The 24,691-nt window shown below is 38.0% G+C and overlaps 1 protein-coding gene across 11 annotated transcripts in view; it reads left to right on the forward strand.

Annotated features, from left to right (window-relative positions):
• KCNK2 (potassium two pore domain channel subfamily K member 2) overlaps nucleotides 1-24,691 on the forward strand; it is a 128,066-nt gene that overhangs the window by 94,723 nt on the left and 8,652 nt on the right. For all 11 annotated transcript variants that reach the window (XR_010612792.1, XR_010612793.1, XM_065679422.1 and 8 more), the window contains 3 exons: nucleotides 4,786-4,946; nucleotides 8,240-8,426; nucleotides 16,617-16,756. Coding sequence is in view for 9 of the 11 variants with exons in the window: in XM_065679422.1 (XP_065535494.1) it covers nucleotides 4,786-4,946; nucleotides 8,240-8,426; nucleotides 16,617-16,756 (488 nt within the window). In the remaining 2 variants the exon portion in view is untranslated. The remainder of the gene's footprint in view (nucleotides 1-4,785; nucleotides 4,947-8,239; nucleotides 8,427-16,616; nucleotides 16,757-24,691) is intronic.

Consider the following 24,691-nt stretch of genomic DNA (forward strand, 5'->3'; position numbering starts at 1 on the left):
ACCAAGTTTCTCTAATCCATTTTCATGTAATTAAGGGTGTGCATGTTCACCAAATTATTAATCTTTCAGTATTGAATTGTGTCATCAGTTGACCACATATCCAACCCTACAGCCAGGAGCAGTTTCTCATCTCTCAAAATATGACATTGTTTTGCTATAATTTTCATGTTGCTTGCTGTCTGATGAATGATGTCTTGTGTAATCTGAAGCGTGTCAAAAACAATGGGAAAACATTTACTGGTATTTGAATTTACATTTTCTTGTTTGGAAAGAAAATGCTTCAAACCTTCCCCAGACCTTTCAATCCCACTCAAGCTATTTGATATAAATGAATCATAAGTGGTGGCACTCTCTTCCAGTCAATTTTGCAAGTAAAATTTAGTCTTAGAACTCTCAAAAGCACCTATAATCTCTCGCATGAGAAATACTTAATTGTAGCCAGCTTGTTTCAGCAGATGCCCTGCTTTGTCTAGGAATTCTCTGTGAAAAACATTGATTTGGAGTCTTTATTCTTCAAACTCCACTTTGAAAGTGTGGATCTAAAAGACCTTTCTGAAAGACTGAGATACTGGTTAACTAAAAAGCAAAGGGATCTTTTTCTCTGCTTAAAACAGGGATTTTCTTAATTATTAAGCTTCTTTTTTATGAAGGTTTGAATGCAAAGAACCTCATCTGAACAGGAATGTCTTATCAATTGCAGGAAATATTCTAGCATTTCAAACTTTTCCACATTTGCAATAGAACCTATTGTTTGCCATGGACCACCCACCCAAAAAAAAACACTTCAAACATATGTTGTTTTGCTCAAAAGTAGTACTATATATGTAGCTATAAAAGTTACTAATTTCTACTTGATAGCAAATCCACTTCAAATGAGTAAGTTACTTTCATCCTCAAACATGTCAGAGAAAAGGACATGAAAATAAAACAAAATAATCCTATACAGTGTTATTTTCTGGTTTGCGTGCATGGTTTTGTTTGGTTGTTTTCATTTAGCATATCCTTTCTTCTGTCTATTGCTGACCAAAGGGACTGAGCTTCTCTTTGTATCCAATTTTCATCTTGAAGGCTCTAAGGGTTCTGGACACGAAACCATGCAATATGTTATTTTGTCGAACAGAACAATTAGTTACAACCTACCTAAAATCTGTGGTTTTATTCTTAATTCACTCAGGGGTTACTGCAAATTCCTTCCAAAATGTATTTCTTGTTCACAGCTGCTGTCAGAGACAATGTATTTTGAATGCACAAAGCCCTTTGGGCAGTACAAGCGTGCTAAGCATTTAGCAGCCCATGAAAGGGATTTGGTGGCACTAGGAGGTAAATTATGCTCCTGGTAATGAAAGTGAAGTGGGGAAGGCATTTTGGAGAAGTACAGGCAGAAAGTGGCCTTGAGTGAAACTGATCTCATTGTGCAGATTAGGTTTTCATGCTTCATTCATTGCAGATAGCGCTGGTTTAAAAGTCTTTGAGGGAAATTTGCTGAGAAATTTAGCAAGTTTAAATCTAGTGCTTTCTTCATGTCCATGTTCAGAACCAGGTGTATTGGTTGTAACAAAGAACCAACTGGTTCTATCCACTTAGCAGAAGTAGAGGAAGAGAAAAACTTCATGGGGCTAGAAGGTGTGAAGAGTACTGGAGGTACTGAGGCTGCCTTTACAATTAGTGTGCACCATCCCCTCTAGGCAAGCAGCTCAGAGGGAGGGAAGTGCAATAGAGAGCATGGTGTGATGGAGCTGATGCCTTTAAGGCTTCTCGGTGAGCAAGACTGTCATAGCCAGACTTTATGCCAGCCTCTGGAGCAGAAGTGGGAACGCTGAAGTGAACATGCTATGCCTTTGAGCTGCTGCAGTGGTGCCAGGAATTCCTGCCCTGCAGGTGGAAAAGAGCTGTGTGGTTTGCAGGGATAGGTGGTGGCATTCCTGTGTCCATGTGCTACTCTCCAAACACAGTGCCTGAAACAAAGTTTTCCTTGGGTTAAAATCAGAATTCCCCTATTTTTTTAAAAAGAAAGCAGTAATACTCTTCTGAGATAAACCCCTCGGCAATTACATCAACCATATGAAATGTAAATGTTTCCTCTCCCATTTCATACATGATGGATTAGTTTTTCGCTGGAGAAACCAAGATTAGGAGGTAAGGACAATTTGTGTAACTTGGGAAGTAGGCTGTGGTGTACAGCAGCAGACTGTTATAAAACATGACACTGTAGGAAGTATGACTAATATGTAACGGAAAGCCCTTGGTAGATCAGTTCACTTAAGTACGTGTCCTGTTATGAGAGTGCCTTGGTTTGTTACGTGTGGTGAGCATGTGAACAGAGAGAAACTACTACCTGCTGGAGAGGGATTATTTTATCCAGTGATGTGACATCTTTTTGTAAAGTACAATTAATAATACAAAACCTTTGTTGCTTATGGAAGAGAATTCTTCATTTTCCAGGCTGTAAAGCAAGAATTTGTGAGTGTAGAAGTAAGGTACCATCCTTTTCCTGAGCCAAGATGATACTGATTTAGGGAGGAGAATATATAGAGCTGAACATGAACTTCATGTCCTCATAGCAATCAGCAGCAGATGAGAAGTATGCTGCGGCAGCAGTTGTCTCTGTAATAGCTGTGGGATGCATGGAGAATGCCAATTTGCTTTATGAAGCTAACTGGGCAAAACTGCCTGGTTGGCGTGGGCTTCATGTATTTTGTCACCATTAAGAGGCACCGCTTTGAAGTGAATACAGTTCTTTGCAAAAACAAAAGAGGGGGGAGAGCAATTCCCAAATCCCCTAGTATGAGTCTTATAAACCTGGTGTATCCAAACTCCTGATTCTGAATTGCATTAGGACCCCTCAGGAATTACACCCTGGAACTATTCAAGCTCCTGCTGATGCATAAACAGGCATGTTTACATAAACAGAGGAGCTTGTATCTGTTTGTCCCTTTTTGGTTGGTGATGAGCTAATTTTATTTGAAAACTCAAGGGTCTTTTCTGCTTGGTGCGTGAAGGGACAGAGAAAACTCAGTGGAGCTGAAATTCCTGAATTATAATGGTCAGTAATTTTAGGCCTGGGTTAGAGAAGGATGCTAGGTTGGGCTAAAGACACTCTGACGTTTTTCCAGTTGCCAGAGTCAGGCTTTCTTTTCGTTGTATTAGGGCAGGGAAAACTTAAATTTGGAGGACTCCACAACCTGTAAGTGATGATATTTCCTCTAATCTTGTTCTTTTTGTTTAATTTGTCAGTGTTCATTAGTCATTATTTGGGAAAAATGAGTATCAACTTCTTTATTTTTTGTAATCTAACTGAACTCTATCAACATTGCATTTATTGCTTAAACAACTGTTATCAGGAAACTGATGTTGAGGCAAAAGATATAGGAGTAAAATATGTTCTCAATGTGATTCATTATTATTTTAATGCAATTGAGTGAGGAGCAGCTTCTGTCTCCTCTGTACTGAAAGGAAGGAGTTTTGAAAACAAGGCTTTGATGTAGTTTGCCTACAGAATAGCAGAACCAAAAATTGAGATTGTTAATTTTCTTTCTGAAATTTCTATTAAACCAACATGCTCAAAAGAGTTTAATACAAATACTTAAATACCGAAGATCATCATTGAATGTGCTCTATATTATAGAAGCTTACAGTCACATTGTGCAAAAATACTAAGGTATTTTGAAAAGAAAAAGCCATTGCAAGCTCTCAATGGAAATGATAAAGTTTGTCCATCAGCTTTTTCACAGGAAAACTTGGGTTTCATTGAATGATTTTTGTGTAAATGAGAAGCACCTTATGCAAAATTTAAGACACTAAACCAAATTTCTCTATTACTTGTTAAAATATTTTGCTTTTCATTTGCAGTTATTTTTCTACTCAAAAAGCTTTTGTTTAATTTCTCCATGGAAAATAAACCTTTTTCTGACAACTTCTCCATTTGACTGCAGAAAGGTGAAACAGTGTCAAAAGCACTGGTGTGTTACTACTACTGCTCCTTCAAAGCACGAGTGATCCTTTGTGGGAGGAAAACTTTGGAATTAAAATGGAGCAGTGATGCTCATGAAATTTGTGGGGTTTTGCCTATGTGACCTTGGTAAAATCATTACTATACCCATCCTGGGAGATGTGTATCACAGATGCTGGGGCCTGTGCTCTTTGTATTTCAGTTTCTCCATCTTAAATGGACCAGCAGCAATTGAGGTATCACAGGCATATCAAGCCAGTGAATATAAAATGATTTTACGCTTTCAAATGGACAGAGCTGTAAACTGTTTCTCTAAGCTTTGTTTGGGACACTGAAAGAACCAAAGCCTTTAATAATGAAGACTCTGAGCAGTCCTGCTCAGCCTAGAAATCCCTGTTATGAGGGTTTTTTTTCAGGCTGCTTCTCTTTGAAACAGAGCACTTCTGAAGGAAAATTATATCTTGTTTACCAGTACTGCAGCCTTCCAATTACAAGTCCAGTAATAGACATCTCCAGGTAGCAGGGGCTAAGGCAGAGCTTAACCAATTGGTATTAATTACATGTAGTGGATGAGAAAAGCTGTCCTTTCTTAAACAAAACTCCCTGAGTTCTCCACAGTACACAACATACAAGTTGGTGAATTGTGCAGCAGTTTAATTTTAGCTCAGAGAGGACCGTATGACCTACACTTTCATTTCATTTTTCACCATGTTTGCTGTGCCGTATGGTTAACCTAATAGGACCTATTTTTTAACACTTATGTTCCTACAGAATGTTTAAAATGTGTAATGTAATATATGTAACTTCTTAAACATCTCGAGTTGTTTGTAATTTAGGCTTTGGAAACATCTCCCCATGCACACAAGGTGGAAAGATATTCTGTATCATCTATGCCTTACTGGGAATCCCTCTGTTTGGGTTTCTGTTGGCTGGTGTTGGAGATCAACTAGGGACAATCTTTGGAAAAGGAATTGCCAAAGTAGAAGACACCTTTGTTGTGAGTATGCTGCCTGCCTCATTTGTTCTTCGTGCTGCTTGTTGTTCTGAAGTTAACAAATGAAATTAAAAGTATGAAAACCAGGGTATAGCTGCTCTTTGTGACCAGATGCATAGCAAAAGGTAGGAAGAATTTTGCAAAGTCTGAACATGCTACTGAAGATCTCTGAGAGTTAGGTGAAGCCAAACATTTTCTACAAGAAGTGTAGTTGGGAAGAGGAAGAAGATCCAAAATACTTAGTTTGGTTTGCCCTTATAGTACTCCTAAGTTTGCTGTAGTTCTTGCCTTTAAAGTTTTTTCATGTAAGTCAATAGGAAATTGATGACTTGGGGAGATGGAATACAGGAACTGTAGGGGTAATGTGGAAATTGTTTCTTTAATTCACAGAAGGCATTCAGTGTTTTAGTCTAAAATCACAATTCTTAAAACCTCAGATGCCATCACTCTTAAGGAAAGCAGGCACCTACATTTTGAGATTTACAGGTTGTAGGTGACTAAAGCTTTGGGCATTCACAGAAGCAGGACAGCCGAAGTGGAACAGAGCGTGTTGGTGCCTCTCTGTGTGGTCTCCTCACTAGGCTGTAGGATACTCTACAGTTTAAGGTGTTTTCAGCCTCTGCTACTAAATTGCTTAACACAGCCTAGAGGTTAATGCTAATCTTCAATTATTCATGCAAAATGGCACAGCTTCAGTAGAGGCAGAGACCTGTCAAACCCACCAGAAGCTTGTGCAGATATTGATAAATCTCAGCCATAGCCTGTCCCTAACAGTCTTAAATGTCTTGAATTCTAGCAGAGGAACTTAATTCACTCAGTCTGTTTCACACAGAGAAAAGTTTATTAAGGTTGTATTTTACTAATGCAGTTATTAAAAATGTATTTACTGATATTTTTGAAGCATAGAATAAATGGCATAATGAAACTTAATAAAATTAATTATTTAGGTGTTTTATTACCTTCAATAAACTGTTTTAGGTTTAACTGTTACCTAATGTTCAAAAGGCATATGAAATACTATTTGTCTTTTGATATGTAGAATGTGTCATAACCAGTGAATACTTAAGAAGCAGCCTGACTTTGTAGTGGTTTGCAGCAGCATTGCAAGTGTTAGAAGGGTTGGTTTTCTGCAACAAGCCCTTATCTTGCATGCAGGACACCTTTACTATATAGAAAATATCTGCCATGGCTTCATTTTTGAAACAAATAAAACTGAAGCTGTGCTGGGCAGATCTATGCAATAAGTAAATAAAAGCTTGAAAAGGTTTTAAGAAAAGGGAGGTATTTTTGACTTTGAAACATCAATTTTAGTCCAGACATGGTACTGGTGAATAATACCCATTTCCATTGAGATTTGTCTAAAAAAAGCAAGAACATTTCATAAGAACATTTTAATTTTGTCCTTTCTGGCTTTTATAACCAAATTTTATTCTTTTGCTGAAAAGTACAAAATATTTGAGACCAATTTGTGTCTCTTTGCCTGTTTCTCATAGGGATAATTGTTTTTGTTTTCATAATGGATGTATTCCTACAACAAGAATGCCTCAAGACAAAAAGCAGCATCTTGCACACCTCTTGGCAGTATCTGAATGAGAACACTGATCTATATGTTGCAGTCAGCAACTCTCCCTTATTCTCTTTACTAGTTCTCCAAAAGAACTAAAAGGAAATGCTAATGGGTCAGAGCAGGGAATTTCATGTTGCCATAACCCAAACTCCTACTGTGATTTGGGTTACAAGAGCTGGATCTTGGTCATGGTGACTGTAAAAATCAGTTTCCATTGACACTAAAATACAAGAAAATATATATTATGAACAGTCTGATTTCATTCTTAGTCTCCTTTTGTGGAAGTTTCCAGTGTTGCGTGTTCCTTTGCTTCTTCTGCATTGAATCAACATGCTTTGAATGGATGGAAAACTTTTTGGGAAGAATGTCACATTGGCAGGGGCTGTCAAATGAGACTCTGCAGTGGTCTGTTCTAGCTTTTGTACAGATTAAAAGAGAAGTCATTAATAGCTTACACAACAGATAAAGGATTTGGCTTATTAAATCTCCAGGTAATCTGTACGTGGGGCCAGAACTAAAAGTTGAAAGGCAGAATCAGGATTCAAAATGATCTTGACAAGTTTAAAAAGCAGTCTGAATGTACAGGATTCAATTCAGGGAGGACAAATTCAGGTGAAGGAATAATAAAACATACAGTTGCATTTCAGAGAACAGTGGAAATGACCTGCTCCAGGTGGCCCTGCCTTGTCAGGGGGTTGGACTGGATGATCTCCAGAGGTCCCTCCCAATGCTAATGTTTCAGTGGTTCTGTGAAAAGTTCTGAGGACTGGGGGCTCATATGCTAACATGGGTTAATGTTGTACTGCTGTGAAATGATGATGCTTCCCAGCTAGAAGTAGAAATACAAGTGTAAATAAATAGGCAAAGGGAAGGGGGTTATATCTAGCTTTGAGTGCAACACATAATGAAACATGGATTATTTTGTTGGAGTCAGCAAATACCAATAAGAACAGATGGGTGAAGAAAGACTGAAATAAATGCATGCATTTGGGCTATAGAACATATGATTGAAAGAAAACACCTGTAAAAGTTTGCTGGAAAGAATAAAGTAGCAGTTGCTCTGTTTGCCTTGGATAAGACCATAAATAGTAGGCTTAAAATGAAGGAGATGAGATGCAGTGCAAGCATTAAGAAAACAGTTGAGCATGATCGCATGTTGCCTGGCCACTAGCGTGTCTACAGTGGCTTAGGTGGATTTGGTTTTTGTCTTGGGGCAAGTTTGGAAAAGGTGATCTCCTCACTTCCCTTCCCACTCTATTTTTCTGTGGTTCTATTTAGCCAATTACTAGATTAGAGGGAACCGTGCAGTTAAAAATTACTTGGTTTATTCTGTTATTTGTGGATGCCCAAAGGTAGAGATATTGCAGATGCAAGCACTGCTTGGAGCTCACACAAATATCTGTCCCCCTATCAAAACTTCAGCATGATCTACTGCTAACATTAATAAATGCTACACATGTAACTTGGCCAGATCACAAATGTGGCCACAATAAAGAGTCCAGCCCTGCTCTGCATTTCCCAATGCGACTGATTCCTAGGATAGTCATGTTTGTTTTGAAAACCCTGTCAAAATAAACCCCTACTTGATTTCCTTATTTGTTTGAGAACTATAACGCACTGTGCTCTTGAGCAGCTAGTGCTCATTGTGGGTATGTATGTACAGTGCTGATGTACTGTAGTTCAGTTTTACTAACGATGGGTTTCTTCTTTTTTCCCCTTCCCTTTCCAGAAATGGAATGTGAGTCAGACAAAGATTCGCATAATTTCAACAATAATATTCATACTGTTTGGCTGTGTGCTATTTGTTGCTCTTCCTGCAGTTATATTCAAGCACATAGAAGGCTGGAGCACACTAGATGCAATTTACTTTGTGGTTATCACTTTAACTACCATTGGATTTGGCGACTATGTTGCAGGTAAGATTTCCTTGTAACTCTTTATATTTTGCAGTTATGTTCTACTTTGCCATGTAATTTTGGGACAGATGCATCTCCCAGTTTTACCCTTTATCATTCCTGTGTCAGGGCACCTTAGAAGAGATGGCAGGATAGAGACAGGAGATGCCTGTTTCTGCATAATCCTTTTTCTTTTATTGTACTGTTAAGAGCTGGTGTGCTTGATTATTAGGAGGGGTTTTTGTTCTTACAAGTTGAGTGCAAGGGTTAATAAAGTATTTTAGTCTGCTGAATATATTTTTTTTTCCAGCTGGAGTTGCTTAAAATATCTTGCCCCGTGAAGTTACGTGTCACAGGTTTTGTGTACATCTCTTAGCTTCAAAGCGCTCTTCCAGCGCTCTGTTTCTGCCATTGAGATGTCTCTGTTGCTGTTGCATCCTGCTTCTGTGTTTTCTTTCTTTTGTTTTTTATGTACATGCTTGACCATATGTGTTTTGTAATCTAAGGTTTAGCATAACCCATAGATAACGAGTCCAACTTCCATAGTTCTGTTAACCTGGGTTGGATTGGTTGCAAATAACTCTAACAAACTGAGTTGAAAATGCTTGGGTCAGTTCTCTGCATCAACTTGTTTCATGAAAAGGTGTTTAGAGGTGTTAGAATAGGAGCTTCTCAGAATAGGATGAAGTATGTTGTGTGTGTTAATCCAAGTCATTGATGTGTTGAGGTGAGGATTAGAAATTCAGAGCATTATGCTTCGAGTCTGAGACTTGCTTTCTTCAGTCTGATTTCATGCATCTCCTGATGCAGCAGCATCATCATCTCTCTCTCATGAGATTTCACTCTCCCACCTCTGAACACTGTGCAAGGCAGTGAGAAAGCAGTGCTGGGCTGCTGTTAGTGAGCTATTCTGCTGGAGAAAGTGTTCCTAGTAGACATCCTCATGGTGTTGGCTCCTCCCATGTCCCACCTCACCTTAGCTGTTGTGTGAGTCCAAGTGCACCAAGGTGAGGGTCTTGTGCTGTGTAGCTCCTCCTAGTGATTTGGGGGCCTGCCTGAGGAATGTGGCTGGTCTTGTTGCTGGTAAAGTCCGACAGAGACCTCTGAAGGGTCTGAATTGTTTGGCATGTTCATAAGTGACCTGGGTAAAATGAGGGGAAACAAAGTTAGTGTTGAAGTTATGCAACCTGTTTAAAAATGAAAGGTGACATAAGAAGTTGCCAAAGAGTCTGACAGATCACAGAACTGGGCTGTAAAATGGCAAATTAAATGTGTTTGGACTTTTGCATAGGTTTTTATTATGTTTTCATATTTTGAATGTGTCTCGCTGATTTCTTCCTTCTCCTTTCCTGTTATTCTTATTTTTTTTTTTTGTATTATTATTTTGTCAGGAATTTGTGATTCTGGTAAGATTCGCACTAGCACAGAATAAAAAATTCATGCTGTTTCCAAGTCAAGAGTCTGGGTGGTTCAGAGTTTCATTCCTGAGGGGTGCATGTGTATCAGGGAATAAAAATAAGTGTTTAAAGGTTGTATTTACTGTAAAGCATTATGTGAAATGGCCCACTTGGCTCTAACTAGAACACTGAGTACATTGATCATTACTCTCATTATAATATATTTCCACAGAATTGTCTATTTGTAGACCACTTGATATCATAATTTGTTCCTACATCATGTCTAGGTTTGGGGTTTTTTTTTTTTTAACTTTAGTAGGAAATACTGTCTCTTTCTACAGAATATTCTTGAATTACACTGTTCTGTAGCCTTTTATGGTTCACTTATATATATTCATTATTTATTTACTTTAATCAAAGTTCCACTCTAAATGCATGATGTCGAAATGTCATTCATGTTTTCTATTTTCTGTTAGAGAAACATGCATAAGATGTACTATAATGTTACTATAATGTACTATAATATGTTATTGATTTGAAGTTTCCAGTGGGGGAATGAGATCAGTACTTGCAGGGTTGATACTGAAGAGAACAGGGTTAGCTGACTATCTATCCCTATCATAACTGGGAGGTTAACATTGCCACCGGACTGTATTTCGTCAGAGGTGAAGTTGACTTATAGTGTGTGGACTAACATAATCATTTCATGGCAGATGACTTGGGATTTTCCAAAAGGTTTATTTGTTTTCTTGTCATTCCAGTAATAATTGTCTAGTTAAATAAAAGTTACGAAAAATGGGTATTCATTGACTGTGCTTTGACTGTCAGCTTTCACAATGCATCAATGTGCATAAATACTGAGGTGTTTGAGAAAAACTGATGTTGCAAGTTCCCAATAGAGCTGATGAAATTTGTTTTAAGGGCTAGGCATCCTTTTTACTCTTGAGGAAGTATGCAGAATCTTTTGCACACTAACAAAGTAGTAAGTTATCTTTATGATTTCTGTGTTTCCTTGTTTTTCTCTTAGGCAAGCCATAACTTGGTCTAGACAGATGGACATAGACACTAAGGTCCAGTGTGAGGAGTCCCTGCCCATGGCAGGAGGGTTGGAACTGGATGATCTTAATGTCCTTTCCAAGCCAAACCATTCTATGATTCCATGATGATTCTATGATATGTTTGTGGTAGACTCAATCTAGAACTCTTTCCTTGAAGTTTAGGAAAGCCAAATGCCATAAACAGATGGAAACAAGCATGTAGAGTTAAGCCATGTAATGCTGTAGGAGAGGTTGTCATGATGGAATATGGGTATTGCATCTGAAGCTATGGCTCTAAAGTGAGGTGTTCTTGGTTTTGGTTTGTCACAATGAGCCATGCAGAAGACAGAATGATGCTTCAGTCTGCTTAGTTCCTAGATGGCAATGCAGCTAGAGAAAAAAATCACACTGGCATTGATTTATTCCCTTTTCAGATTCTCCCTGGACAGAAAGGCATATTTCTTCAATAATCTAGTGAAAATTGCCTTCTTACGCTGTGGATTAGTCAAATCTAAAGCAGAGTGGTGTGCAGTACTAACACTCCAGTTTGTAACTATAGCGAGTGAACTCTCTTAACAACAAAAATAAAACTTGGCAATTCTTGTAGCATATTGATCCTCATGGGATAGTTCATGATTATGTGCCAGTTTTGGCTCTAAGTGCCCTCAAAAATCAGAAATCCCTAAATATTTGAAAACTTCCACATATTCTGGTAATTTTTTTTTCCTGGGAACTGTCATCCCAGAGGAAAAAACAAGTTTGCAAGCCCTATGTACAACTGTCCCGGCTGTGATAATATATTTTTTTCTTTTAACCTCAGTACAATTCAGCTGAAGAGAAGCTCTGAGAACTTTTAGGAGGTGAAGGAAAGAGTGTTTCTGAATAGCTGTACTAAAAGGGAGCTAAGGAAGAACTTGGGATTCAGGAATGTAATGTTAGAAATTCTTGTAGAGTTCTCCAGAATTTTTCTGCAGGTTTCCTCTCATTTGCACTGGAGACCAAGTACTCTGTTCCCAGAAACTAGAATACTGAAACATCCCTTTTTGTGCTCAAAATCTCTCCGGAGCCTAAGGAGATTTCACCTGCAGTTTCCACCAGCAAGAGAAGCCTTAAGGCAAACATAAGACTGATTACTGAAGGTGCTGGCAGGGAGTGAAAGATAAAGAGGCCTTGTAGTGCGTGTTAAAGAAAATCTATGAACAGTATTCCAAAAAGCAAACATAACTTTTCTCTGTCTTATGAAATAGTTTGATTTTTCTAATATTTGGAGGGGTTGATTTTTATATTTGTAGGTAAATAAGTAATTTTTTGTGATTGGAGAAAGCTTATTCTTGTAGCTTTTTGCAAATAAGGGAAGTAAACTGTACTACAGCCTGCGCTCTCTTATGAAAACCAGGACATAGTCAAATGTCCCTTTTCTTGTTTTAAAGAGAAACCACTGACTTTAATATGACAGCAGGAAATGCAGCCAATATTATCAATATTCTGTGAAAAGGAAAACAGGTCTTTTTTTTTATCAAAAGTGTAATTTTTTTGAGTATAATAAAAGGTTTTATTGGGTACTAAAGTTAGCACTGAAGTATGTGTGTATATATATGTATAACATGAAGCTATACTGATCATACATGCAGATAAATCCTTTAACTGAAGTACAGATCAGAAGGTATAGTCAAATATTTCTAAGTGATTAAATCTAACAGGTTTGAAATCTAAATTTGGCGAGCTGTCCAAAACCTGACTGAATTTCATAGAAGTCCAAAATATAAAAAGCACATTAGCAGTCCGTTTCGCAGTGCAGCACAATGATAATAAACTGACCCTGCAATCAGCGCCATTCAGCAGATCACAGAAGTTTTCAGGTCTCACTTAAATAATATATTCTAATGCTTCACCTGATGGTTGTAGCAGCCCAGCTGATCTGCTCTCAATATGTGATATTACTATGTGATATTACTTACCAGGCAGAAAGACCTCTACAGGAAGAAATCGCTGTCATGCCAAGCAAAAGGTGTGTGCAGAGCATTCCATGAAAGCTGTGTGCTGTCCCACAGGCTTTGTATCCCTTTTTGGCATTTGGACGTGCTTTTTGCCTCCTTAGGACGTCATGTCCGTAACTGAGGCTGCCTGGTGTGAACCACACAGCCAGATTTAAGCCTAAGTCAGCGTACTGTCTTGCTTGATTTCTGTGCAGGACAGCATGTAAGGGGTGTTTTCTAGCTGTGGTTTGTATTCTGAAGCAGCTCTCCCTTTTCCACTGGGTAGCATCAAGTAACTCATATGGCCCACCTGAGTTGTACCTCCCAGACAGTGCAATGTTATCTTGCCCCAGGCATGCTGCTTTTCCAGGTCTGCATGAGCCAGCCTTTCTCTGTCCTTTTTTACAGTCCTCAGAGGTAATTCATTTCAGGCTTCAGGGCTGAACCTCTGTATTTCTCTGTCATGTGATTAATGTTTCTGGACTAAGCCTGTTGGCCAGGTTTGCCACCATGGGGATGATGGACAGCTACTAATTTTTCTCCAATTAAAACTGTGTTTGGATTTTAGCCTATCCCCATACCCAGGATAGATTGTACTGCTGATAAATAACAATGACATTTCGTGGTTTGAAGGACCAATTTCTGAATAACTCGGAAATTTGTGCTGGTATGGAATTCAGGTATTCCATGCCAATAGCACTTTCTGTTCTCTGCTTATACTTTTGAAGCAAAAATGCAAGCAGAACCAGACAATTTTGCACAAATAATTGCATGTTTCCCTTTCAAGTCAGCTGTAGAAAGAATGGGAGAGTGGCAATAAGAAAGAATTATTTACTTCCAATATACTTGGTTTATGTAAATAAATATATGCATTTATTTATTTATAAAAGCCATAGCCCTTACATGAGGTCCATAATCTGTCCTAGTGCACCCCCAAAATCTTCTCTAATGCCACTCTTCACTAAAACAGGGCTTTTCACCTCGGTAAGGAATATGTTTAGGCTACAGAACAACCTATGCCTTCCAAAATGTTGAAAATTCCAAATAAGTTCTTGTCCAGATGTAAGAAGGGGGTAGCAGCAGGATTACAGTACCCTGTGATGAAGATGGATGGAAAACCTTTGATTTCTCATACATTTTAAGTGACTTTGGATCAAATTTTTACCACAAATCGTGTTGGTGATAAACTATGGCTGCTCTTACCCTCTCAGATTCTTCATGATCTTCATGGAAGATTATGGCCATGAGAATTCTAGTTCAAGAGTAAGAGCACTCCAGTTGTGAGATATTTCTTCTTTATTGTGGTTGCGACCTCTTTTAGGTAGAGGTCAAACAAAGCTGGAAAAGTTTTGTCCCTTGGCCCACAAAATTGGTTTTGACCAACAACAAAATGCGACTTTTGACTTCTCAGCATTTTACTTCCCAAAGGGCTATGTAAAATAATGTTTTGCAAAAGAAAAATGATAGCATTAAGTAAAAAGTTATGCTATGAAAAATCTGTGCAAATGTATCATGCTCATATACTTTCTACAGTGTTAGCAGTAGAATTAAGATGAATCCTCATATGCTTCAGTGCACATACATTTATCTATACATACTCATAGCCAAATACATTCATACCCATTTATGTGAATTGTTAATCAGTAGTTAATGAGTTCCATTTACTTGAAATTCACTGTGTTGACTTTCGGTCATGCTTTCCTGCCAGTGAAATACTATTTAATGACATGGTTTAGTGTTGAGATGTCCCTGCCCATGGCAGGAGGGTTGGAACTAGATGATCTTAAGGTCCTTTCCAACCCTAATTATTCTATGATTCCTGGGTAACTGTGTTATAGCACTCCATGATGATTAAGCATCACAGAAGACAGTAGTTATCTCAGGGCAAACACCTTTATAGATGTCCTCTCTCTTCCTGGTAGTCTATTAAACTGAGATCTCACCTGAGGAGTCCTTGAAATTCAGAAACCCAACAGCTAATAAGGCTGTTAAGCCTTTATCCTAGAGGGTTATTGACTGTCCCTTTCTAACTAGGAAAGCAGAACTCCTTTGGGCATGGCTAGATGGAGCCCTCTCCTGGCCAGACAGTAAGGAAAACTCTTGAACGTGAGCGTGTCCTAACTCCTGCCCGGGTGATTAACCTTGCTGTAAACAAATTAGGTAGTAACTCTGAAGGCAGTGCTTCCTGCAGACTGGCAGAGATAGCTTCCAGTTTAGTAACTAAACAAACAAACAGCTTGAAACCAGCTGAGTGGATGTTTTATATGATACTTTCTTGCGCGTTGTAAGAACAGTTGGAGAAGGTGAACCACCAAGTGTGGTTCGTTATTAGCTGCGGATAGAGCAAACGCATGGTGGTAATCAACCATCCTTTCAGATGATGATCATCCCTAAAATCCTGTTTTACTGGTTTGACATGAGCTGGATGATATCAAGAAATAGCTTCATTTCTGATGCTTTTGTCATGGTCTCTGACAAACTCAACCTTTTGGTGTTTGACTGTCTTCTGCTCCAGACAGAGGTCTGTCTTCTACCTTATTTGTGACTGTACAGGTGTCAAAGTATTTCCATTTTTGCAATATGGATTCATCTCTTGGATAATTGAATGAACTGTTGCAGCTCAATGGATTTTATTGGTGAAAAGGCTTATTGATATGACAATAACAAATCTTCTGTCTGAGGGCTTCCATACAAAGCTACCCATCAATAAAATTCTATGTTATTTGAATGTAATCTCTGTGATTAGATAATAACAGCTAGGAAAAACATTACTGTTCATGAGAGTTAACCTTGTTACTGTAACAAGGTGACTGAAAATTTGCCCCAGAACCTCCTTGGACTCTTTCAGTACAGGATACAGAGATATAAAGCAACATATTAAGTACCTGTACAGAATACTTTAGCATGCCTGTAAAGGTTTTGCTGTACTTCGACTGTGGGCAGACGTGCACATCAAACTTCTACTCACAGCAACCTAAACTAGGAGCCTGATTTTATTTGTCATAACACAGCTGAATTGCAAGCTTAAGGCTTCTGCTTCATTGAACTGCAAGTTGTGAAATGTGAGTTATTGTGTTGTCAGGAGCTCCGGATGAACATAACTCTCTTGTGTGAAAATAAGGCATCTGTTCCCTATAGCTGTATTGTACCTGAAAGCTCCATTAGAGATATCTCAGAATTGCTTTTAGTTTAACACTGGAAGGAAGCAACTGGTGCTTATGGCAGTGGGATTCAAAAGAGCTGCCTTCAGCTGACATTTAATTTATCCACCTTTTCTTGAGTATGAGTTCAGCTCAAGTCCCTCCATCCTGGTTTCCCTCTCTGCAAAACACTTGGTAGTGCAGGTGCTAATTTTTACTAGGGCTAAAGGATTCATGTAAGTTTTAAGATGTTTCAAAGTCCTTGCAAAATCTGTTTTATCAGGATAGGAACTCACTACATATTCCAGAGCAATACTTAGAATTTGGTACAGTGTTTTTACTTGGAGCAGGTGGGAAGCGCTTTCATTCAAGTTGTCCTCAAGGACCTCTACCTTAAATAACGATGTATCAGAACTTGAATTGGTTTGTCTGTGCTCATTTTTATTTATTAGGTATGATTAGCAATCATTATCTAAAATTTGCATACTCCAAACTTTCTATTTTCAAGAGTATGAAATTAGATCATTGTTTATTCAAATTCAGCAGAATTTGTTACGAATTATTGTATGGATAAGAAAATAGGAGAAGCTTTAAGAAATATAGCTGGGTTTGCTCTTATGAGTATTAATTCTGCTTTAATTTTAATTGTATTGTTTTCCAGGGGGATCGGATATTGAGTACCTAGATTTTTATAAGCCAGTGGTGTGGTTCTGGATCCTTGTTGGCCTTGCCTACTTTGCAGCTGTCCTCAGCATGATTGGAGACTGGCTAAGAGTCATATCAAAAAAGACAAAGGAAGAGGTAAGAATATGTTGAAAGGGGAAGAAATGCTACTTTAGAAAACTTTGATTAGAATTCAGGTGAGCTTATAGCTGCTCTTGCTCTTAGAGGATAGGTCAAAGCTGTATATGTATAAAGCATAAGCTGCAGCTCAAGATGCAGCAAGCTTTGTAGGAGTCTCATCAGACATAGTGATTTTTACATGGCTGCATATAAAATCAGTTAAATTTATTATTAAGTGTATATGAACAATTGCACCTGACTTACAGGAAAAAAAATCTCTAAAAGGCTTGTTCTAGGCTGAGAATGTGGCCCTTAATTTCTGAGCTTGAAAGTAATTCTTTTTTGTTTCTATATGGCATGCAGGTATGTAAAGGAGAAATGCTAAATCACTAAATACTTACATACCTTTCATTATTTTATAGTGGTAAGAGAATAAATGTTCTATATCATGAAAGGTATTGGAATGAGTTATTTAAATGTGTCTGGGTGTGTTTTTCCATATCTTCAGTAGCATGTCTAGTTATTTGTAGTCAGGTGCATTGCTTGTAGTTCAAATATATTTTTACTTGTAAATGTGTATTTAACATTCTGCCAATGCTACGATATCTTACTTTAAATTTTGTCACTTAAGAAAATGCCCCAGTTCTGAAAATGTTAGAAGATAAATACAATTTTCTTTGATTGCAGCTGGCACAGTTCAGGTTTCACTGAAAGTCTGAGAAATAAATGGGTTTTGGTTTCAGCAACATAGTATTTCCTTCTAATATGCAAAATTACCTTGTTCAGGCTTGGCTTTGCTGCATTTCCTCAGACACCGGTGACAAGGTTTAGTTCTTAGCACTGCTTCCTAGAACTAACCTGGTCTTTAATCTCACTTTTCTCATACTCTTATCCTCACAACATCTTATCCAGAGATCTTACAGTCTTGACTATGGAATTGCACATAGCACACTGAAGGTTCATTCTTGTTTAATATTTCATTATCCCTGTTATAATGATGATAATACATTAAGAATGTTTGAAATTTATATCTTGCTTTTATTTTATAGTGCAGCTATTTCAATGTAGACTAACTTTGGAAAATATTTAGAAAAACATCAATTGAACAAATGCATGGATTCCTATAGCACGTTGAATACATTCCTATTTTATCAAGTAAAATGTCATTTGCTAGGTTATGCAGCACAGTGCTATGCCAAACTTCATTTTCTCAGGCACCAGGAATGTATGCCCTATTTCATCTTTCCATTCTTTCTCACCTTTGTAGCCTAAACAAGCATATTCATTTTGTCTGCAGAAAGGAAAACATCATTCTTTAGATATATCCAAATTGTCTTGGCTGATGCAGGTATTCGTGATTTTGCTGTATACACGTCTTCTATGTTAGGTTAAAGACAGACATAATCGGTAACATTTGTCCAAATAATCATATTACTGATGGCCAGAAATCACCCCCAATTCTTAACTGATTGTTCAGGCATGTCTAAGAATCCATACCAGAAAGAAAATGTTTTAGCAGTTTAAAAATGCTACAGTTCTGAAAATTAAGGAGACCAGTTTGAGAACTGAATTATGGCATAGCATAAGTTGTGTTTTAGTTAGAAAATAGGAACCATTATTTCTGTGTTCCATCTAATGATGCTTTGTTGGGAAAAAAAGTTCTATCAATATATTGCATTTTGTTACAAGATTGGCTGTGTATGAACAAAAGTGCTGTACAAATGTTCACTTTACAGACACTATTTTATGATACAAACTGACTGCTGCTTGTAGCTCATCCTTACTATCTGCCTTGGAAAAACTGAGTGAAGAAGCTGGGCGAGCTTAGTGGAAATGTAGTCATTAGGTCTCTTATGCCAGAAGAAACCAGAGGAGACTCTGAATTTCTTGCATTGTCTGCTTTTTCGGTTACAACTAAATTTATGATCTGTTCCAGCTTCTATGGATGAAGATTATAGCAGAGAAACCAAAGTTCAAAGAGTAGAAATGAGTGCAATGGAAAAATCATAGCTCTAAATGTTTTTTTAACTGTCTTAAGGAAACATTCTGTCAGCCCTTGGGGAAATAGCTCATTACATCTAAAAATGAAATCAGAAACAATATCATATTGAAATCTACAGAGACGTGGAGGCTACGATGAAATCTGTAGGACTCTGAAAATGAAAATGATGTAATAAATTTCCCAGGAAATACAAGACGCTGAAAGCCTTAATTCATGAACCTTGCTTGTTGTGGATATCAACACCTGCAAGTAAAGATTTTGTGTAGGATTTGTATCATACCTTTCATGAAAAAGTAAAATAGTAGCCTACCATGTTTTAGATATGGGAGGGAACAGGTCATTCAACACCCACTTGTTGTGTTGGTTTCAGTGGTCCAAGACTTGAGGGCTGTTGTCATCTAAATCTGGTGAATTGTACCAGAGTGCAGGATGAAGATGGGGGTTACAATTGTTGAAGAGCCCCTCTCTCTACTTCCCTATGATAACAAGAACTGTGTATCAGTATCTCTTTTGATAGGCAGCTGTCAAAATCTTCTTTTTGCCTTTTACTATAGTCTGAAGTAAAAAATGGCCTCTCATAGCATATTTAGGATGTATATTGTGAAAGGAAACCTGTATTCCAGAAACTGGGCATGCTGATAATCAATATCACATAATATCTATAGTCCTGTTTACATTTTTTCTTAAGGTTGTTGCATTGTTCTTCAAAGCAGTTTACGTAAGACTGTAGGAATAATGCATGTCACTGTTTAACAAAATAAAGCATCTATTGTTTTCAGGATATTACCAGTAAAGTTTGCCATATGCAAGTGGAACAAAAAGAAACCAATCTGATCAGATATGCACTGATCCACAATAATGCTGTATTTGGATGCTAAAAATCCAGATAACTGGAATGACTGTCAGTTGCTCAGGTGGCTTTTGTCTCCTGAGAGTTTTGATGCCTTATAATGGGGAGGGAAGTGAAAGACAAGTAGAGTCAGAAGTGGGAGTTTTAGAAGGCTATGTCTGCTGCTGAAAGCAGTTCATACAGTAGGATAGATGAAGTGTCAGAAAGTCACTGGAACATGCTGTGTGCTGTAATCTTAAGTAGGTGATCTGCCTCTGAAGTTCAATTTCAGCTGTACTAGCTTGCCTTAAACTCTCTTCTCTTCATTATTCTCTAGACTCTGATTAGTCAGAGCACTTTTAAAGTCTTTTGATTTTAGCCTTTTTGAAAGGTAAAATTTCAGCAGGAATTTTTCCTTCCATATTTTTTTTCGGCATGCAGCAGTTTCTGTATTTGTGTTTCAGTGTTTCAAGCACAAATGCCTGTCCAACCAAGAATCCTAGTCATGTGGGCTGTAAACTTCAAATTTGCTTTGAAAATCAAATGCTTCTGTCTCTCGGCCCCACAATAGTCTCCTTAAGCTCTAGTCCAGACCCCATTCAAGTCAGTGGAGATGGGATTCATCTCCAGTGTAGATATCAACATCTGACCTACTCATCTACATTCCCTTTGTCATCAGTGGAAGGAAGTGAGTGTTTCTAGCGTGACCTATTTGGAAGAAAGTGATAGTTTCTAGCATGAATCATTTGATTTTTTTTTTTTTTTCTTAAGGTATCTACCATATGAATTGCATCCAGGAAGAGCCTGTTCTTTTTGCTGTGTACCAAAAATCTAAGTGACTTATGTTAGACATTGAGTTTGGACAAGTGATTTTTCATGCTGAGTGTCTGTCTTTTGAAAGGAACAGTATCAATCCAGCTTTAAAGGCCAAACCTAAAGTTTAATGAGAGAAAGCACATTCACTTCTCAAAGAAATTCTAGAGGCAATTGTTATCTTTTATATTTTATAAACAAATTTATAAAATACAGTTTTTATAAACAAATTTGTTTCTAAACAATTTGTTTAAATTTTTACAAACAAATTTGACTCATCTGAATCATCATTTAGTTTAATCTTGCCATCAGTGACAGAGTGTCACTTGTGTCTGTCAAAATAGAACTATGCTTGTCATGATGATGCTGTGGAGATTATCTCACCCTCTGTGATATTTGTTGTGTTTTCATTTTACTAGATTCAGGCTGAAGGTAATCACTCAGCATAAGGTCCCAACCTAAAAAGAACTTGAGTACATCTCTAATCCCCCAAGGAGGGACCCTAAATGTAGGCTGTATGCATGAAAAGATGAAACAAAGAGTGGACTCAAGTGAGAGTTTTACAAGGTTTTAGTGAGTTGAACTGGCAAGCAGGGAGTGTGATCAAGGAGGAGGAAGGATAAGTTCTTTCAGTGGTGGTGAGCTCTTAATCTGGCTTTTGCTGTCTTAAGAAACAAAGTCTTTTCACTTAGAAATCAAGTTGGTAAGAATAACTCTTCATCCTGGTGATCAGAGGCTTATTACAAAGGTGTGAGACAACTACTGATCCATTATGCATTGTTTTAAGTGAGATGGATTGGCTTCTGTTGAAGAAAACAATTGCTTGGGCTTTTCTTACAATAAATCAAAAACAACTGTTGTGCTTCCAAGAATTGTCTATCCACAAGTTGAATGGGTAGGTCAGACTGACTTGATGGATGCCTGTTCCTAGAAAGCATGAAAATATTTGTGGGGGACAGTCATGATGTGAAAACAACTGCATGTAAAGTCCTTTTGCAAGGCAACAGTTGATAGGGGTGGCACAATTCTAGGGTATGCAAGCAGAGGATAAATGCATTTCTGTAGGAATACTGCAGATGTTATTTAAAGTACATTAACAGAAAACAGACCCTAGATCTGTGGTCTAAACTTTGGAAAGAGTGCAAAGAGCTACAAAAATGGCGTGAGAGCTATCGGAAGAGAAACTCGCCTAGCATTAAGGAGGGTTTTTTTTGGTGCATCCAAGTACAGAAAAGTGTATTTGAGAAAGAATAGTCACATTCAGAAAATAAACACAGCCGTAGGTCTAACTAGTCAAATTTGACTAGTGAAAAAGCAAAACAAACAAAAAGAACCAACTCACTCCCGCAAAAACAAACCCAAATCCCCAAACAAACCCAAGAAACAAAAGATAGAAGTCCCTCCATAATGTCTCTGAGTCCAAGATGTATAAAGAGTGGTATGGGTGTAAGGAGAAGGTGGAAATGCCTGACCTGGTTTTGAAGTCGGTTTGATCCCTTCCCCTCTCAAGAGCATAAGTCATCCTGGTGGTATTCTGTCTTCCCCTAGCAACAGTCTGTAATACTGAGTTTCTGTACTGATCACTCTCTTACAAATACACTGTAATATGAAAGAACGTTCTGTGAGTCCCAGAGAAACTTATCTACTGCTAGCTTTTGACACTTTTGAGATGTCTTTCCTTGTAGCTTTCTGTACTTTGGACATGTGGTGGCTGCTCAACTTAAGATTCAATATGCTCCTGCAGACAGGTAACATCTGCACTGTTATCATTTTGGGGTGGTTTATATTTATATTTCTTATATTTAGGTAATGCCTCTTAGCTAGGTGTATTGAAGCTCTTTAGAGATGGCTGTTTTGTTATTAAATATCGAACACCAGGTCCTAAAATGATGCTAGTGTGGTGCTGATTACAATGGAGCCGTGCTGCCTTAAATGTACTTCCCTGAGCAGCATGCACACTGTGCTGGCTGAGGGCAAAGGGGTACTGTCAGTACCTCACCTCCCAGACCCTGTCTCTGGCCCTGCTTTCCCACCGGGCTCCCTCTTGCCTCACTGTGCAACTGGATGATTCAGGGGAGATGGAAATGCATCTACTGAGGGCTGATTGCAACAAGGTAGTGATGGTGAGAGCTATTGAATCTGCAAAAGTAAAACTGGAGCAAGTGACTTACACTTCATAGTAAGGTAAATTGATTAAAAGAGAGCGCAGTTACAGCAATGGCATTTCTTGGAGTTGATTATCCATGAGGATTCCCTGACTGTACATTATCATGGTTATCAGGATATCTTGATTTTTGGAGACAAGATGTTAATCAACCCTTTAGGTTGCTGTGACAAAGACATCTAATTTAACTCTGACAGAGTGATACTGAATCTGGAATCTGTTAATCTTCAGGATTAACATGTTAATCTTTGGGAAAACTTTCTTTTAAGCTATGCTCAGTTCTTGGTTAATGTTAGGAAAAGATGCCCAATACGTGTCAGTATGCACTGAGTGTGTATGCATTTGATTAATAGCTATCTTGTGGCCAAGTCCCCAGACAAAGCCAGCTCAGCAGAATACCCTTACATCTTTAACAAACTGTAGACAGTGAGGAAACTGCTTTGCAGTCATGGATAAAATGGACTGGAGAAACAGGAATAATTTCCTTTACAAGGGATGACTGCCGTAGTAAAATAAGTGTTGAACAACAAGTGGAGTTTTGATATTTCATACAAACATCATTCCAGTTATTCCATTAGAAAGTTAAGAAATAGTTTTTACTGGGACTTGACCATGTAGTTACAGTAGCCAACTCAGTACCAACTTGTTTCCTTTAGCATATCTTTATAAGCTCAAAAAGTCCAATGACTTGATGAAATAGTCATTGTCTTTTTCCTGTGGGAGAAGATTGAAACAGTCTTTCAACTGCCTGTGCCTTGGGTTGCATTACGCTTCTAGTACAATTCTTAATGTTTGCTTTTTCTGGCTGCAGCAAAGTCATTGGCTGGATAGTGCAGACAGAATACAGGCTGTTCTCCTGAATCAGCTTAGGCTCAGCTTTCAGTGAACTTAAATAGTTTCTTGTGATCAATACAGGTGGATGTCATTCGCACTCATCTAGTTGAGGGTTGCATGGCCCTCTGTGGTAGAAGAAACAACTAAATAGAACAGCTGATTTTTGAGAGGAAATTTGCCAGCCTCTTTCCCTTGCCTTTGGAAGTTATTAACAAGGCAGAATATTAGAGACTGAGATAATTAGGCTAATAACTTGTGTAAAGTATTGAGATACAGACATGCAGCTTTATGCAAAGAGGTGTCTGATGGGCCATATTCAGTAATAGTTCTGAGGAGGTACCTAACATAGGAGTGTTCATATTGTGAGGTACAATAAAATGAATGTGGTAACTGTTAGTATGTCTGGTTCTGGGTTTGTAGACAAGGTAAGATTTCTTTTATTGCTATTGTCTTTAATTTATAGGCTTCCTGGTTTTATTTTGTTGAATCAGACCATGATGAAGCAAAAGGGCCATTTCTGCGTCTGCCATCTGTCACATCTCCACAAAACATATTCTCACATCTGCCACTATAGATGTTCCTCCACAAAAAAAGTAATCACAATTCATGAACTCTCTGTATTGCCATTGGAGAATATGGTTTGTTTCATCCCAGGCATCAGGTGTGCTTATGGAAGTTATGTGGGTGAAACCAAATGATCATTGCTCACCAGAATGAACCCACAAACATTACTTATTACAGGACTGAATAACCCAATTTCCAGTGGGGGAGCACTGTTCCGAAAACATTTGACCACCATGGTTACAAAAATGCAACTGTCTATGTAATTGGAATGCTACAATTTCACAAAATAAAATCTTTTCCCTTCTAATATTTGCTTGAAAAAGAGGGATGTCAGGGGAACAAAAAATAAGAGGTTGCTTCCTGATTCATTTGTGCCGTTTGCTTTGAAATTAAGTCTGGTAGCTTAAAGACCTGGTGTAGATGAGTTCTGTGCTACAGTTCTGAGATCTTGACAGATGAAGGAATAAAAGGCAGTGGTTAAACACCTGGGAAAGCTCAGCAGAGTTATCTCATTAGTGCATGTGGTGTTTCTGTGTTGCATGTTGTTACTATTTTACCTTTAAAGACAAATCAGTCTTCTGTCTGAGGATTACAGCAGTGTGTTGTTACTATGTGTTTTGGATACTTATTAATAATGCTATAATTACAAAAATCATAGAATTAAAGAATGGTTTGACTTGGAAAGAACCTTAAGATCATACTGTTCCAACCCTGCCATTGGCAGAGATGCCTCACACTAGACCATGT

This window comes from Lathamus discolor, chromosome 5 (genome assembly GCF_037157495.1).
Source record: "Lathamus discolor isolate bLatDis1 chromosome 5, bLatDis1.hap1, whole genome shotgun sequence".
Taxonomy (NCBI): domain Eukaryota; kingdom Metazoa; phylum Chordata; class Aves; order Psittaciformes; family Psittacidae; genus Lathamus; species Lathamus discolor.